General features: G+C 39.2%; 1 protein-coding gene across 3 annotated transcripts; it reads left to right on the top strand.

Moving 5' to 3' along the window:
- The first annotated feature begins 604 nt into the window (after positions 1-604).
- On the top strand, positions 605-16219 carry LOC125322130 (interstitial collagenase-like). 3 transcript variants are annotated; one of them, XM_048295734.1, is made up of 11 exons: positions 605-694; positions 7851-9490; positions 10437-10681; positions 10977-11125; positions 11216-11341; positions 12111-12272; positions 12677-12794; positions 13422-13555; positions 14571-14730; positions 15628-15728; positions 15939-16219. In XM_048295734.1, exons 2-11 carry the CDS (start codon positions 9380-9382, stop codon positions 16037-16039), a joined length of 1407 nt encoding a protein of 468 aa, XP_048151691.1. In that variant the 5' UTR covers positions 605-694; positions 7851-9379; the 3' UTR covers positions 16040-16219. The 3 variants fall into 3 exon arrangements, with proteins under 3 accessions (XP_048151691.1, XP_048151690.1, XP_048151692.1); XM_048295733.1 differs by having other exon boundaries at positions 606-734; XM_048295735.1 differs by lacking the exon at positions 605-694 and having other exon boundaries at positions 1490-9490.
- The last annotated feature ends 1873 nt before the right edge of the window (positions 16220-18092 follow it).

Here is an 18092-nt window from a genome sequence, read left to right as displayed (position 1 = left end):
TTTGTTGGACACCTGATAATAGCAGGCTAAATTTAAGTGTGACGAATTCTACCCTAAAGTATTTATTGATACATGTCATTTCCTGTGCAATGTGTTCTCAGGGAGGTTGGAGCAGATGACCCTACTGAGGTCCCTCCCAACCCTACCCATTCTGTGACCAAAGGTTCATCTCCACGGACACAGGAGCAGAGGGGCACACTGGCATGTTGGGAAAACCCAGACAGTCCTGCCCTGCCTCTTCTCCTCTCCAGTTTTCTCTGGGGACAGCCCATAAGTTGAGGGACATCCGTCACCATGTGTGAATGAGAGGGTCCCCATCACCTCACCTTGGGGGGGGATAGGGATCCTGGCTAAGAGCATTTGGGGATTTTATAAAATTTATTCTGTCATGTTTGAAAGGGACTGTGGAAATGTTCAAAATTTATTTTGAGTTGATTACTGGAAAGACCAAAGGCAGGGAAATGGAAGGAACCAATCTACCAATGGTAGACTGGGGAGGAAAGGAAAAATAGAGAAGTAAGTGGATGAGAGGGGGTGGTTCCGTGGAAACAGGCTGCAGTCAGCTGCTTCTTCGGCCCTGCCCTGCACGTTTGGTCCTGTCTTCTCAGTAAATCACGTCTTATGTGTGGACGAGCTCTTCCCATGTGTGTTTGGGTGAGCTTCAAGCTGGACTGGCTGCTGAGGAGGTTAAGAGGTCTGAATGCCAGCAGCTGGGGCGTGACTGCAAGCTCCGGGTACGTGAATGTTCCTGGGGATACGGGTGCAGGGCCAGCTGCTGTACTGGGAGGGCTGTGTGTCTAAGGGCAGCTCCTGAGGGCCTCCATACTGTTGGTCTTTCCATGTCGGTGCTTCACCATGGGACAGAAATTCTCATCAGAGGGAGGCAAGCAATGGGGTGGGCTCACCATTCCTTCTCATATTTGTCCAAGCGCTCCATGTTTTCTGTCTGTGATGGTCTCTGTGGCCAGCCTCACAACCCTCTGGACCCAGGGGGCACATGGGAACCACCTGCTAGTCCAATACTGTTGACAATAATATACCTAATCCTGAAGCAGGACATCACTTGGGGCCCACAGTATTCAGATAGACAGCCAGCAAGATCTAAGGTCTTAGAGAAGGTATCCTTTCTTTCATGCATGTAACAAAATCTCTCCTAGCACCAATGTCTCTCCCACATAAAACAACATCCCCCCCAAAAAGGGAAAAAGCTGAGAAAAAATAGCTCTTCTATTTGATTCTGCTTCTGCACGAATCACAGAATCACCAAATGGCTGAGGTTGGTTGGGTCTCTGGAGGTTATCATGTTCAACCTCCTCTGCTCAAGTAGGGCACCTAGAGTGGGCTACTGAGTCTCTAGGTGGCTTTTGCACAAAGAAGGAGACTCCACCACCTCACTGGGCAACCTGTGCCAATGTTCTGTCACTCTCACAGTAAAAAAGGTGTTTCCTGATGTTGAGAGGGAACCTCCTGTGTTTCAGTTTGTGCCCATTGCCTCCAGTCCTGTCAGGACAAGGCAGTTGTATTCTATTTATGCATAAAATAGTACTGCAAAAATGCAATGAGATGTTGCAACACATTTTATGTAACCTTTTTTCTGATGCATTTTTAAAACCCCTGGAAGCAGGGCTGCTCAAATGGGGCACTCCAGTCACTGAGGAATCTTCATCAGAATTCTCAGGGCCAAAAATGTATCATGGCATTGTCAGTCTTGCAAATACTGCTGCCACACCTGCTGTAGAGGTGGCAAACAAGGTTTTGCTGCCCAAGCAGAACTAAAGTCAAAAGGATTAAGTTTAACCACAGGACCTCAAGAAAAGGAAATGGGTAGCTGTGGTCAGTGTCTGATATTGCCAAGGTCTGAGCAGCAGGTTCAAGACTTGTAATTTAAAAGTTTCTATTGAATTTAGCAGGAAATAATTCTGTACTGTTTATTTCATTCTTGTTAGTCTCCTTGCACTGTTCTTGTTTTCTAATTCTGTATTTCCTTCATGTTTCTGGTATGGCTTTTTGATTGGTCTCAGCTAAAACAATGAAAGTTAAAAAGATGCATGAACAGCTTGGCTCACACTTTTTAGATTTTTTTTTTTGCTGTTGTTCCTTAAGGAAGTTTCTAACTGTTCTGGTTAGAATACTTTTCTTCTGTTGTTCCTGCTGCTGATGCTCTTCTATGGTGTCTTTGCCTTGCACCTTGCACATCACATCCATTGTGGATAACAGCATGAGACCATATTATTTTAAATGGGATAAACTCTTCTATCTCTCTTCTATCCAACTTTCTTTGGAAATATTGTCTTTCAGACGAGATTATATCTCCCAGAACAAAGTTTGCTGGTACTAGACCTTTCGTGATTGTTTTGTAGTTTTCTGGCTGTCACATACTTATTCAACCAGTTCTTCCTTGGGTTTGGGTTTTTTTTTTTGTTTTTTAATGATTTTGATTAGTTGGAGTTCTTTCTTTACCTATTTCTGTGCACACAGTCATACTAATTGTGAATATGAAGCCTTAGATCTGTGGCAGAAGTAGAACTTAGCTGACTCTAGCACTGTCTGGCTTAATATAGTTTAGCTGGTTTATTGTTGGATGTTGGTATCATTTTTTGCTTCACGATTCTTATTTTAAAAATCTCTGGTACCACTAACAAGACAACCTTACCATTTGAGTGAAAACAGGCTTCTGAACTGAAGGTGATTGACTTGTATTCAACATCTTGTACTCTCCTAAGATACAGTTTGAGACCTGGGCTCTGAGTTAAATGCATTCATTGTCTGTGGTACACTCAGTCCAAGCATTTCAGTTATAGTTTTCTCAGTCTTCTAAACACATCAGACGTTCTAGCAAATTTCTATCTTATTTGCATAGAAACTTGAGTGAAGACAACAGTCTTTTCACAAGGAACCGGCTTATTATGTGACTCTAGAATTCAGATCACAAGAATTTCTTTGTTATCTTCTGTGTTTTATATATAATAGTATCATTTATTTTGGTTTGTACCATCTTGTCTTGGAGGACATTTTGCCTGCATCTGGACGTATAGATTTGCCTTTTCCTTTTCAAAGATTCCATAGCACAACCATCAGACACAATACAAGGAAGTCCCAACACTATCTAACCCGGGAAAAAAACTGTTTGGTTTTCAAGTTCTTTTTCTTACTATTTATTGGTTTTCTTGGTTTCACACACTCATCCTGCCTAGAAGGGAGGAATGACCTTTGATATTGTTCTTGTCAGGATTACAAGTATTTTATCAAACAAGGTAGGTCTGAGGTGCTGACCTGAACTGAATGACATTGTGTAGTGATTTAAACACTCAGACTAAGAGCAGAGATTTTATCACCTCAGTAAACCAGACAAAAGTAACTGATAAGTCCTGGCAGAACAGAATAAGATTAAAATGAGCCCATTTAAATATTGTTTGCAGGAATTTGTTCCTAGCGAGATGCTTGGTTTTGTTAATGGAAATGCTGTGGGGAAAAAACCCTTCCTTGGTGACAGAAACAGCAGATTTTTGGGTTCAGAAGTGTTTAAGACAACTCAAAACTCCAAAGATGCATGTCTTAGTTGCCGTTGATATTACAGAGAAAATACTTTAAAACTGCCAAGGAGCACACTTTGTTTCCAGATAATTCCCTGGCAGCCACTGAACTTCCATCTGGCTGCCAGGAGGAAAACTGCCTTTGCAGGTTCACAAGCAGCAGCTGCCTCACAGGATGTTTTGGCATTTGTGGTGGGTATCCAACTGTGGGACTGTGAACTCATAAGAGTTCCAGTACGTCCCAAATGGTGCAGATCCCCCGGAAATATGCAGATTTATTTTGTAGAGCAGTGTGGAGACATTGATCCCTTCTTGCTGCGTCTTTCAGGACAAGTTTTACATCTGCGTATCTTGTGTGATAACCACCAAGTTTAGAGGCAAAGGACTTCAAGTTGGTGAGGTTGGTTCTGCAGGGCATCCCAAGGCCTTATCTGCCATCAGGGAAATCAAGACCTGGACACTACACACCAAATTCCCATCCCAGAGAACAGCCCAACTGCAAAGATGAAGAACGTAATTTGATTTTCCTGTGTTCAGGAAACAGGTGCTTGGCATGGAAAGTGGCACTCCTTCCTTTCTTCTTTTACTGAAATCACTGATGATGCCACGTCTGAGACTGTGCAAGTCACTGAGGTGTAACACAGGCGCTGCCCCAGTGTGGGACTGGTCACATTGAACTGCTTTTCTACAATAGGATAATTACAACTGATTCAGCACCTGTCATCCTGAGCCCTATCACAGTGGCCTTTGGACTTCTGAGTGGTTTGGACTATAGAATTGTGCTCCTAACACTGCCCAGCACAGCACTTTGGTTTGTAAACTGAGTGACTGATCATTCCCTTGGAGCAGTGCCAACAGCAGTTCTACAAAGGAAATGTTTAACACTGGGTGACGTGAAGCCATGCGCTCGTGCAAACTTCTAGACAGCTGATTTGGAGGCTTGTCTTTGGTGGTTTCATCTCAATATTAGAATGTAATTGGTTCATTAAGGGCAAACTCATAATGAACCCTCTAACTTCAAGCAAATATCTGGCAATCAGTAGAATATTGCTGCACAGTGACACGACTTACATCTTTGACACATTATACTTCACATGAAAAGTGACATCTTCCAAGGAAAACAGCTTGTTTCAGGATAATATTCTAGGTTTGCAGAAAGATTTTTATTTTGTTGTTTCAAAATAGATTGCAAAGACATTAGAAGATTAGGATATACATAAGAGCACGGAATGGAAAGAAAAGTACTTCCTGTGGGAATGCTGACTACTTTTTAATGTCACCTGCCATTGAGAAAGCAGTTGCAAACATCATTGTGACAAATAGCTAACAGTAAACAATTCTTTAGAATTATGAGGTACCACTTTTCATTTTTGTAACATAAAATTACAGAACTACCAATCAAAGTTCCCTTTTCCACAGTAATTTTGTGGTGAGAGACTTGATTTAGGGAATTTAGGGAAACCCCACTACGATTCACACTGTGAATTTATTTTTTCATTGTTCAGTCGGGGGTGTGGGTAGAAGTCATTAGAACACATTACCAGAGATAGTAGGGGAAAAGGGAAATAGCTTCAAGAGTCAAATCCAAGCCCTAGGTAAGTGAGATACAAAGTAAATCGAAGTCACTGAGGCAGAAAATTGTTCAAGGCTAGGAAATTCTTCTGGGGAAATATGTCTCCTCTTAACACCTCTGCCTAAGTGTCTTTTTCAGTTAATGCTGAAAAGGGAAACACTGCTGGGTAGACCTCTGGCAGTGCTTACATTCCTGTGCAGACCAAATGAATGAGGAACAGTAGAGAACCTAGAAAAGGGACATTTTGAGTAGTCTCTTGTCTCAACACAAGGAACAAGGGTGCAGTTTTGCCAAGGAAGAAGTGTGCTGATACAGGGAGACACAAATCTGGACTGCATGGGTGTACACTGGAAAAACCCTTGAAAGCGCTGTCATAAAAACTGTGTCACCTCCTCTTCCTTAGCAGTTGTTTAGCAGATGGGTACCAGACCTAGAAGGGTGATTCAGGGTGAGTGAGGCACTGATGCTTTTGTTCCAGACAAGAGCTGCCTCTGAAGAACGCTGGAGGTAGGTAAATGTAAAGTTCACCTCTCTGCTTTGGTTACATGGAGATTTTCCATGTAAGCAGCTCTGGAACATCTCTGCTGTGAAGACAGGCTGAGGGAGCTGGGAAGAGAAGGCTTCAGGGACACATCATGGTGGGCTTCCAGTACTTAAAAGGGACTTATAAGAAAGAGGGATAGGGATTTTTTACAAGGGCAGATAGTGATAGGACAAGGGCAAATGGTTTCAACTTAAAATACAAGAGATTTAGATTAAGTCTTGGGAAGAGGTTCTTTACTTGGAGGTTAGTGAGGCACTGGAACAGTTGCCAGAAAAGCTGCGGATGTCCCCTCCCTGGAAGTGTTCAAGACTAGGTTGGAGGGGGCTTTGACTAACCTGGTCTAGTGGAAGGTGTCCCTACCCATGGTAAAGAGGTTGGAACGAGATGACCTTTAAGGTTTCTTCCAACTCAAGCCATTCTATGATTCTAAATTTCTATGATTTTAAGCAAACTCCAGGCAGGCACAGTGTGTTTGGAGTTGTCCAAATCTGGTACCCTGATGGATCTGAGGCTGCTGCAGCTCCCTGACCCCAGGTCCAGCAGTGAGGCTGTGCTTGTATCCCAGTAGGTGCATGCACATATACGTATGTACCCAATGGACTTGTGTGCACCCTGGCGTCTTTCCAGTCACAGCACCACTGACACAGGGGCCTCCAGCCCCTGGCCCCACCTCAGAGGCTCTCATTGAGATCCCCCAGATAGGATAGAGCCACTCACATAGGAAAATAACTAGAAATGGGGTTTAGTGAGAGACCAGGACAGTGCCAGTCAGATGCACGTGCAACACAGTGGTCCTGCAAGAAAAATGAGGAACTGTGCAGACACCAGTTGGTACTCAGTAACAATTCTCATGAGACCTGCTCCTCTGAGGAGGTCTCAGTTTAATTTTGGCATATTCATGTCTCATCCTGTTGGGATCTGAGCCTTTGTGTGTAGGCAAGTGCTTGAGAAGGAGAAGGTGGTGTTTTGCTGGCAGTCACACCATGGGAAAGCAGATGACTGGAACCTGTCCTTCCCTTGAGTGTGAGTTCAAGGGACTTGTGCCAAAGGACACGCAGTAGGAAGTCAATGCAGATGGTGAAATGGGACACAGCTTTGTAGCCCAACACCATGGAAATTCCCAAGACAGGGGGAAGCCACTGCTTCTGCTTCCTCTTCCTGATGCTGCTTGAGGTTTTTCACTTGATGACTCCTCAAATGCACACAGAGTTCCCCCAGCTGATTATGGATCCAGGACCTTCTAGTCCTTCCACTGACTGCTTTGGAAAGTAATTTATTTAAAGTTTCATAGAAAACAGCTACATGTCCTCTCTTACCCTCTGCCCAACTCACTATCCTCTTGATCACATTAAAATTTGGCCATAGACCCTTCACAGAAATCTGCAAGGCAGAAGAAACTCTCTATTAAAGCCACAGCATATGACTTCCTTATCTTCCAGTCTCAGCCACTGAACACATCTGATTAATGTGCTTCTCTTCTTTGTGTGCATGTGTTTAAACATGTCTGTGATGCCTTCAGCAAATAAAAGGGAAAAAAGAAGAAATAAGAGGTTAACTACATGCTATGGAAAAAAAATAAGAAATGAAGGTAGTGAATCAGGAACTGTATAAACCATCCTAAAGAAACACAGGAAGGAGAAAAAATTGCAGGGAAATAAGACTAGTTTAGAAACAGAGTTAGAGAAGTTAAGCAGCAGTTCATGAATTCCAGAATCTTTTGAGTTGTAACCAAGTGTTTGGAGAAGTGTCCAACATACAAAATTCTCTTTGTACATGTCTGAATCAAGATGGATTAAGAACAACCAATAATTAAGTCTCATTGGACTATGAACCATGAAGTTGAATTTCTTTCGTCAACAACAGCTGTACCCTTTGAGGAATTCTTTTCCTAGTTATTTCAAATCACAGCTTCTGCATTTGAAGTGTCCTGTATTAGCTTCAATCAATCACTCCAGGCAGGTTATGTGACTCAGATTGGAAGGTATAAGGTAATTTACTTTCCCCAGGAGTGGTGTTAGCTTTGTTGAACCTAGCTGTAGTTGGGGGTGCTACACTACAGTGAGTGTAGAATCTCACACTGAATACATTATTTTCCATGATGCTTGGGAAAGTAAGTGAAGAATTTCCCATCAAGATTAAAATAATGTTATTTATTCGTATTTCTCCCTCTCACACTAACGTTTACTGTTTCTCTTTTAAGGTTTACAAGGAGGGTCTTTACTTTCAATAAGGACAGAAAACCATCCTGAAAGATGTCCAGTCTGTACCTGACAGCCTGCATAGTTAGCAGCACACATCCCCTTCAGGCCAATTACTCTGATGCTTGCAGTTAGAAATGTTTTCCTTAGTTTAGGAGTCTACACTGTCCAGGATATTTAAACTTCTCTTAACACTGTTAGGGACCCAGCCAATAGAGTCAGTGTAGTATAGAGAGCAGTTCATCTCATCTAGAGGTCCATGTCATGTGGTCAGTTGAATCACTCTCTAGAATTCATAGTCCAAAATGGGAGCTTGGAGACCTAAAAAACTTTCAGACATCTACACAACATAACAACGCACATTCCACCTCATTATTCATTTGCCTGTACTTGAGACTCCCACCCAGGGCTGGCTGCCATGACACAGGTGCTATGGAGACCTGCATCCTTTCAGGGCAGCTGGAGATCAGGTGTATTCCCTAGAGAATTTCAAATAACACTAATGCTCAGGCAGCTGAATCCCAAACCTCATGTCTAAACTTAATCACTGCTGTGTAAGACCTCTCTAGAGTCTTGGAGACTGGACACTGCTAAATTTTTATTAAAAATTTTCTTATATTTACCAGCTTTTATCATGGCTCCACTCATCTTCCTTCCACGAGACAGTGAACATAGCATAAAAAATGGTTACTTTAATCTTCCTTTTCCACACTCATGAAAATTCCTGTTGTACTTCATGAAGTCTTTTCCTCCCAGAGCTCATCTTTCTCTGCTTGATTTCAAACGCACTATGGCAGCTGAGACCTTATCCATGCTGGCAAGAGTAGAAATGTTACCTACCACACATATGGGAACCCAGATTATGCATTCCAGTAGCATGACTGAATTTGTTAATATCAGTTTAAAAATATTGAATTATTTTAGCATTCATTTCTGCTAACATCATAAGGTTGTTTTAGATAGAACTGTTAGATAACTGATAACAGTCCACCTGGAGTTATGCTGCTGGTTATTCCTAAAAGAGATCAGGTTTTTTTACTGTCATTTGTACTTTGCTATTACATATTGCAACATAATATTCTACAGTCTGTTTAAGATTAAATCATATGTATCACACATAGCATAATTTGATTAATAATCATAAAATAGATTATGTTGCTCTTATATGTTATTTCTTATTATTTCTCCAGTTTGTCAAAATCTTGTCTAAATGGTCTAAATGGTCTAAATTCATGATTCAAAATAAACATATGAAATTTAACTCCACATTTTACCTGAAAAACATTTCCTTATTTGTTAAACATGCTATGAAATTGCCCAAACCAGAAGGCTTGGGTAAAATAAGGATAGTGATATTAGTTAAACACCTTGCGTCACTACCTGATGATGAAACTGCTATGCATCATTTTTACTAATCAGAGGATATTATACAGCATGAGTCAGGCTGTCACTGATTTACTATCAGCTATATAAACACAGCTGAGAAATGTGCTCGGTAGCTCGAGAGTGAAACTGAGGCAGACAACCTCAGATGAGGATGAAGACCTTTGCAGTTCTCCTCTCGCTATATGTGGCCATCTCCTCCACATTTCCTGTGGCTCCAGAAGCAGAAGATGAAGGGAAAACCCTACAGTTTGTAGAGGTAAGCATTTTTTTCAGTGTATATCTAAGGAAAACCTAAGGAAGTCTGAGAGAGAACTATAATTGCAATTCACAGAGTATGGCTGGAAACTTAAGATGTACCATTTTGCAGAGGTTTCAAGAGAAAGCTTTTCCTATCAGCCTAGAAAATGTGGGAAAATTATGTGGAACTTATTTACCCAGAAGTCATCTGAATATTGTATACTTCCCTTTTGGTGTTGTCAGTAAAATAATAAAAAAACTACCGAGGCATGAGTTCTAGCAGCAACAGTAAAACTCAGCAGCAATTTACATTTCAGAACGTGCTTTGAGACTTGTGATATGACTGGTCTTAATAACATAAGGAAGGAAATTTGCTTGAAGCAGGAACATTTGTCCATGTTTTGGCTGAATAGATCTTTTATAGAATATTTTGGAAAAAGGGAACTCACATAGACACAACATAATTTGTTGTAGACAAAATTGTGGAAATTTAGTAGCAAGGCCTGAGTTTCTAGTATCATATTCTGTAGCTAAAAATAAAAGGCAGGATTCACCAAGTCTGACCCTTTAGCAGTAATCACCAGCTTCAGTGGGAGTCCTGGCTGTGTGGAGTCTCACTGCCAGCCTCAATTTCCTTAGTTATAAGTTTTCTTGTTATAAAGTTATAAGCTTTCTTGTAAGCTTTGCTCTTAGAATAATTGAGCACAGTAATTAATGTAGAATTAATTATTAATAGTACATATTAGATTTTCAAGACATTTCTTGATCTATTTCATCAGTGAAACAACAAAGTCAGAAAACTATAGGAAAGCTGTACTGAAGAAAAGAGGTTGGTTTTGGTCCTGGTAAACACAGGGCATGTCCATATGGGAATAGTTAAAGATTACTTAGAAAATTTAAGTGTGACCAAAGATAGTACTGATAAGTCACAATGCTCTCTTTTTTTTTTTCAAACTCTGATTCAGAGTTATCTACAGAATTTCTACGACCTTCAAAAGGATCACCATCCCCATTTAAGAAGCCATGGTGAAAACCCCCTTACTGCAAAGCTCAAGGAAATGCAGTCATTCTTTGGACTACAAGTGACTGGAAAACCTGATCTTGACACACTGGAGGTGATGAAAAAACCCAGATGTGGTGTACCTGATGTAGAGCAATATGTGTTCACACCAGGGAATCCCAAATGGAAAAGAAATAATCTGACATACAGGTAATCTTTCCTAATCTGGTTCAAAAAGATATAAATCTAGCACACCAACTTTGGGATGGAGGGTCTGAAGGAATTATATTACGTGATGTATGGACATATGGAGTGATTTAGTGATTTCTGGAAGAAGACAGATGCTTTAGAAGGCAGTATCTAAAACAAAGCATTTATTAATTTTCATTCATGAATGATACGTCTAAGATTTTTGACTTTTTCGCAAGTAATTATATTTCACCTAAAATGCTGAAATTTCAACTGTTTTCTAAATAATATATTATGTGCTGGGTTTTCTTTGAAGGATTTTGAATTACACCCCAAAGATGAGACGAGCTGATGTAGATGAAGCAGTCAGAAAAGCTCTCAGTGTCTGGAGCAACGTGACACCACTGACATTCCAAAGGGTTGAGGACAAAGAAGCAGATATAATGATCTCTTTTGCTTATAGAGGTAAAAATGATAACGTGGGATATTAAATACCCATCTGAAGTCATAGAAGTAATTTAAGATTTTAACTCATTTTTTACCTCTTCACTTTAGACCACGGCGACAATTCTCCTTTTGATGGTCCCAATGGACAGCTGGCTCATGCATTCCAGCCTGGTGAAAATATTGGTGGAGATGTGCATATGGATGAGGAGGAAGCTTGGACAAAAGATGGAAGAGGTAAGCATTTCGTAGCTGAATCTCTATAGTTTTAACCTCGTACAGCCTTACCTCATGTGATGCTTTCTATTTAATGAGTCTTTCTACAGGCAGAAAAGTGAGCAAAAGTGACAGAGCCTTTAATTTATAATTGCTTGCCCTTTTTTGTTGTTTTTTACTGACTCTTTTAGGCATGAACTTGCAGAAAATAGATTTTTTAGATCATAGTGACATTTATAATGGCATATAAATATTTAGGTCATAAGAGTGTATAATGATTTTAAGGTCAGAACTTCAAAATACTTTTTCATTCAGAGGAAAGCTAAAACTTGGATACAAGAAAATCAGTTGGTAGACTTCTGAAGGCAAATTCTTTCTTTTTCTTAACCTAGCAGTTCAGTTTTGTGCTAACTAGGGTGTCCTAAGTATCACTCAAACTGTAATCTCCTTGCTTGTTTTGAAGTTCTTTTTCTGTTGGTTTATTGCCAACAATCCCTCAGCATGGACATAGTCCTTGATCTGAGTAGTTAAAGTGATAGCAGGGGAAACAGCTCATGTTTCAGACATAAGGACACTAGAGAAATGACAGAGTCCACAATTAAGGCCAGACATTCTTTTTATACTCTTATAGCTCTTCTGTCATAATGGTTTGGAGTTGTTATGATAATAGAATTACTTACAGTCTCTCTTGTACCTCTAGTGTATTTTAGCATGAGTGTTTCCCCTTTAGTGAACTGTGTCGAGTATTGAAACAGATTTTATCTTGTTTCATATGGTTTTTATCCTACAGGCTACAATTTGTTCATTGTTCTTGCCCATGAGCTTGGCCATTCACTGGGTCTGTCTCATTCAAATGATCCTGGAGCACTGATGTATCCAACTTACTCCTACACCGACCCAAATGAATTCCTTCTTCCTCAGGATGATATTGATGGAATTCAGGCCATCTATGGTAAGAAATAATATATTTATTTAATATATCTATTTGGGAGGCTGGTAAATGGTAAGAAAATATGTATTTATTTAATATTTCTACTTGTGAATCTGGTAAATGGTAAAATGACGGTATTTAATATTCCACCAATGACAAGTTTAACAGTTTCTGAAAAATAGATAACAAAAGAGAGATAATTCCTGGAAGCAAACTTCAGCTGAAGTCCAGTTCCACAAAAATCTCATTTTGGAAAAGATGAACAAAACTGGTCTTATCAACATTAGAATTCTGCATTTAATGACAGACTCTTACTTTAAAATTACATCCTTTTTCATTCAAAAAGTGTTTTCTTTGTCCTCAGAGACCTTCTGAACATTTTCCTTATACTTCTCCCCACTAAATCATAAATATTCATCCTACAGGACGGTCTAATGCTGCTGTGCAACCAACAGGACCCATAACTCCAGAAGCTTGCGACCCAAATTTGACATTTGATGCTATTACTACTCTACGTGGAGAAATATTCTTCTTCAAGGGCAGGTAACAACAACAAGCGTACATATTATTTCTTCAAAATATTCAGTATTTTAAAAATAATCCATGAGGGAAAACTGTCCTTTTGGAACGTAATACAAAGAGAAGCACTAGAAAAGCACCATGTATTTACAGAAGTGAGTTCTCAGATCATTAACCCAAAGAGCCCTATTTGATAAAATTAGGGAGGGTGACATGGGCTTATAGGTTGTTTTCCAGCTGTTCTGCCACTGTGGCCAGCACTGTGACAGACTTTTCTCTGAAATCAATTCAAATGAACAGCAAAGTAAGAGCACTCACATACCCCTAAACAATGTGTTCCTGGGTCCCACCCTCATCCTCCGTACAGGAGCAGGGGCAGAACTGAAAGCACTGCCAGGGAGAGGATGTCTGAGCCTTACTGCCCTATAGAGAAATAGAAGGTCTCAAATTCAATTTGCCTGATTTTTAGCATGTAATTGAGGTGCTAAAATTACAAATGACTTTGCTCTAAATTTCTTTTACATGCAGTGGACAGGGGTATTCACATCCAAGTACCCATCTCCCTCTGTTGTACTCCAGGAGCTATAATAATTATTTTGAAGTTTTGATAGGAGCGGAATTATTTTATGACATAAATTTTGTCTAAAACAGATACATGCTGCGCAAGCATCCTGAAAGGACAGAGACAGAGCTCAATTTCATCTCCCTGTTCTGGCCAAGGTTACCATCAGGAATTCAAGCTGCTTATGAAAACATTGAGAGGGATGAAATTTTATTTTTTAAAGGTAATTGAACCAGAAGTTCTTCACTTTTTCTGACCTGTTACTTCCTGCTTCTTAAAAAATGATGCAGTTACAGAAGTTAAAATGTTTTTAAGGAAATAGAACAGATAATCTTACAGTTCTGAAAATAATTAAACCAGAGGATCATATTGCTGTAATGGATCTTCAGAGGTCACAATCTAGAAAACTTGCCCCTCTGTTATAGTTAATGCCTTGATAAAACAAGTAATGAAAGCAGCTACCCTTCTTGAGGTCTAGTTCTCTTCAGATAACAGCACTTCACTTTGTGCAGAAGGATTTTTACTGAATTCAATTGGCAAATACAGGCATTTTATGCTACAGTTACTGATATTCTTGTTAGTGTTTGTTATATTTTGAAAAAAAAATGCAAAAATATGTCTGGAAAACTTTACTATGAGAGGGAAATTGTTCGATGAACACAATCAGTCCTTCTTTTTAAAGGTGTCAAATACCCTTTAAATATCTCCAATAAATTCATTATACAAATACTATCATGCAAGACCTATTACCATAAACAAATATGTTCATTGCATCTAAAATTACCAAAACTTTTTGATTAGACATGTGCTTTTCTTAATAGTTTAATTTGATGCACATTGCCTAGTTTTCAAAATATTATATGGCTCTATAATCAAATAGCACATTACAGGAATTTTATAAATTCAACATCCCAACCCAAGGTCAATGGTTTAACTCATCAGCCTCCAGCACTCCCCAAGCTGTTATCGAGACAAATACCTTATTATTTTTTTTTTTAATTCTGGGAAAAGTTCTATCCAATACATCTTATAATTCTAATGTTTTACTCTTAAAACAAAAGCCAGTTCCCCTATCTTCATGATGTAGTCCCAGTGTAAGAATTAGAAATATTTTCTAAAGTAGTAAACTGAAAGGAATAATACTGACATCTAGACACATTGTCTTCTACACATCTGAAACACAAGTAAATGCTGTTCATAACTAGCAAAAACAAATGAAATTTGCTCATATTTTTCAGAGGATAAGTATTGGGTTGTCAGGGGATATGACGTAGTACGTGGCTATCCCCAGCCAATCTATCGCTTGGGGTTCCCGAAGACTGTTAAAAGAATTAATGCAGCTTACAACGATGAAAGCACAGGAAAAACATACTTCTTTGTAGCTGACAGATACTGGAGGTAAGATTTAATGATTGTTTACCAGGAGGCATGTTTTTATTTCCCTGGGGACTGATGTATTACTAAACAGTTTGAGTGGGATGATGTTTAAACCAGGTATATTCCAGAAATTTAAATGTGTTTATTTGGAGTTTAAAAAAAATTAAGCATTTGCTAGAAAATGTCACCTTTTCATCAGGATTTTTTTTTCCTGAACATTAGATTCCTGTAGCAGGAATATAAGTACTTTCTCCTGAATGAAACAGCTACCCAATAAAAAAGAGTGGCTTTCTAGTAGATTTCTCACTTCTTCTCCACAACAGCGCTGCTTTTTTATGGGATGTTGTGATAGCATCTACTTTTACTTCACTTTTCAAACAAAATGAGCCATCAATGCAAAGTGTTGTAATTGAATTCCTCTGTGAAGTAACTATAAATATTCTCCAATTTTAAAGTTGCTTGTATTTCTAATTGAAGCTCATGACAAATATTCAGAGAGCAATTTTGTTTGAGAAGTTTATCATTGAGACTAATTCAGCTATGGTTCAGGACTGTGCTACTGTCTTCTTCTCTGAAGTTTTATGTTTTGTTTTTATGTTGAACTGGATATTCAGTGCCTTGAAATAGAAATTCATTTTATGTGCAAGTGATGGCCAAGGCTCTGCTAGTCCAGAAATACACATGATTAATTTCTGAGCTGTGTTTCCAAGATCCCTGGGAACAAACTTTACCATAGGTAGGATCTTCAAATGTCAGAGAAATCTCTCAGAGAAACTTAATAAGAAGAATTAAAAAGCTACTTCAGTTAATCTCTGTGAGACTTCTTAGTAACAGCAGAGCTGCATGTAAGAATTTGCTTTTGAATTTCAAACTATTGTCCACTTCTTCACAAATTGTAATGACATTTCTTCTTCTAAGATATGATGAAAAGAAAAAATCCATGGATCATGGGTATCCCAGGAAAATAGTCTCCAACTTTGGAAATATTGGCAGAGTTGATGCTGCTTTCCAGAAAGATGGTGAGTGAAACATACCTTTAATCTGTGTTTATGTGAATATTTGGGCTTCTATAGATAGAATAATTTTTTTCAAAAAGCTGTTATTAACCTTAATGAAAAGGAAATTAAAAATATCAGGTATATATGGACTGTCTATAATGGGGATTGTTTTTTCCGAAACACTGAAAAAAGTCACCTATGAAATATAATTGGATTAAATTTTACTTCTAGGCTATGTGTATTTCTTCCATGGAACAACTCAGTTCCAGTTTGATCCTCGTGCCAAAAGGATTGTTCGACGAATGAAGAGCACCAGCTGGTTTAATTGTTAATTGCAATGTTTTTCCGTATGCCCATTGTATGTTTTTATGTGCTGCATTTTTCAGCATTTCATGATTCTCAGGTCAGAACGGATTTCTGTTCAAATACTATGACAGTATAGTCTTAATAATTATTTATTCTAAGCCAAATAAAAGTATATAATTTATCACAACTTCTCATGTTACAGTCAAGTTTCCTAATAAACTATGTTTCTCATATAATTGTGTTCTTGATGTCTTTTTTGCCCTGATGCTCAAGAGCGAAGTCTATCTTTTGAACACTAAAAAATGTATTCTGGCAGGAAATGTCAGGTTTGGTCACAAAGACAGGGAAAGGAGCACACACCTGTATCTGAACCCCCCACCCCACACAAATCCTAGTGAAAATCTGACGGTTAATTAGTTGGGGCTCACTATCACCAGTGTACAGCTCTACTTCCACTTTCTATTCCTCTTTCCCAACTTCCGCTATTAGACCATTCTCCAGAGCGTACATCTTTACAACTGTGGGCAGAGGACAAGGCTCTGTGGAAGGATTGAGCCTGAAGAGTAGTGACTCAACTCACCTGCCTGAACAGTTCTCTAGCACTATTAAGGCTCCTGAAGGTTTCCGGTTGGCTTCCAACTACCAGTCTAGAAGTCACATGTCCCCTCTAGGTTCTGGGTCACAGCCACCAGTGTGAGAGATCTGTCTTATGTTTCTAAATTGACATTTTTATTTGTTTCAAAGGTTTTAAAGCTGGAAGGAATGACAATGGTGCTACAGTCTGATTATATTCATGCATATGTCACACAAGACAAACGTTGCTCAGGGGCTTTTGCACCAAACATATTTTTCCATGGCACTAGTATACATTCTTGGAAAGCATGTTTTGGCTGATATGAATTTAATTTTACAGAAAAATCAAGAACTATGGGCAGATTCAATATGAACTAGGAGAACTGGTTATCTTGCTTCCACTGTGGCTGGCTATCAGATCCCCACAGCCATCTGCCATGTAGCAGTGAAGGATAGAGACAATAAGAGCAGCTAGGTTAAGATCAGCTGCATCTAATTTTATGCATTTATTAGTTAAGCTTTCTTCTACAGAAAATAGAGAAATACATATCCCTGGAGAGTGATTCAACCAGCTGTCTTAGAATAGGGTCATCTGACCTCTGCAAATATCTTCATTTAATCTAGACAAGTTTAAACCACTAATTTAGACTACATTTCTAGTTTCAGCTAACATTAGTGTTTGCTCAGAAGACATTTGAGTGACAAATAAGGGAGATCTACATCACACAAAACACTACCAGGGTTTTGCAACCTGGCCACCTACACAACATAGCAGCCAGTTCCCACTGTCCATGGGAGAGAGACCTGAAAAAGTGTTCTCACAAGTGATGTTTCGCAAACATGTCTATAGCTGGCCTTGGGGCCTGGGAAAAGAAGAAGCTGTATAAGGAGCTTCTGGTTACGGTTTCCTAATGCTTATCTTTGACATTTATTAAAGTTGGTCGATGTTGAACTGCCTCATGATTTCTTTCCTCCACTTAGAAGACAGCAGTAATGTGACCTCTGTTTTAACCCAGAAAGTTCACTGCCTATCCTCATCACATCAGCAGTACCAGGTCATGTTACTCAGAGCATCCCAGGAACCAGAAATAGTGCTGAAACATGGTCATGATGTCAACACAATACCAGCAGGGACTCAACATTCCTAATTGTTCACAACATGGGTGTCTGTTAGTTAGCTGTCTAAGTGTGCATTATATCAACAGGAATCTAATCAGTATGGTCAAATACATAGAGAACAACCCATACAATGCAATGATAACAAAAATGAATCAAGGGAAGGGTCCAAAATTTTTTAATAATAGCTCAGAAATGCCATTAACAAGTTTAACAAGGAGGCTATTGGGATGAAAAAATTCATCATTAATGCCTCCAGCTGGAGAAGAGTTGGCTGCAAGTGACAGCAAAAACGCCAAAAACATGGAAGCAAGTATTTCCCAAGAAGAGCAACAGTCCAACATGAAGGCACTTCTTTCAACAGTTTTGTAAAATTTGAGTACGTGCTGT

Source organism: Corvus hawaiiensis, chromosome 2 (genome assembly GCF_020740725.1).
Source record: "Corvus hawaiiensis isolate bCorHaw1 chromosome 2, bCorHaw1.pri.cur, whole genome shotgun sequence".
Taxonomy (NCBI): domain Eukaryota; kingdom Metazoa; phylum Chordata; class Aves; order Passeriformes; family Corvidae; genus Corvus; species Corvus hawaiiensis.
This window is presented reverse-complemented; position numbering and strand designations above follow the sequence as displayed.

What these genes read in the sequence shown, in the direction of transcription:
- LOC125322130 (XM_048295734.1), top strand. Translation starts at nt 9,380, where the DNA reads ATGAGGATGAAGACCTTTGCAGTTCTCCTCTCGCTATATGTGGCCATC. An exon ending in TTGGACAAAAGATGGAAGAG is followed by an intron (nt 11,342 to 12,110) that starts GTAAGCATTTCG and finishes TTTATCCTACAG; the next exon opens with GCTACAATTTGTTCATTGTT. An exon ending in ATATTCTTCTTCAAGGGCAG is followed by an intron (nt 12,795 to 13,421) that starts GTAACAACAACA and finishes TGTCTAAAACAG; the next exon opens with ATACATGCTGCGCAAGCATC.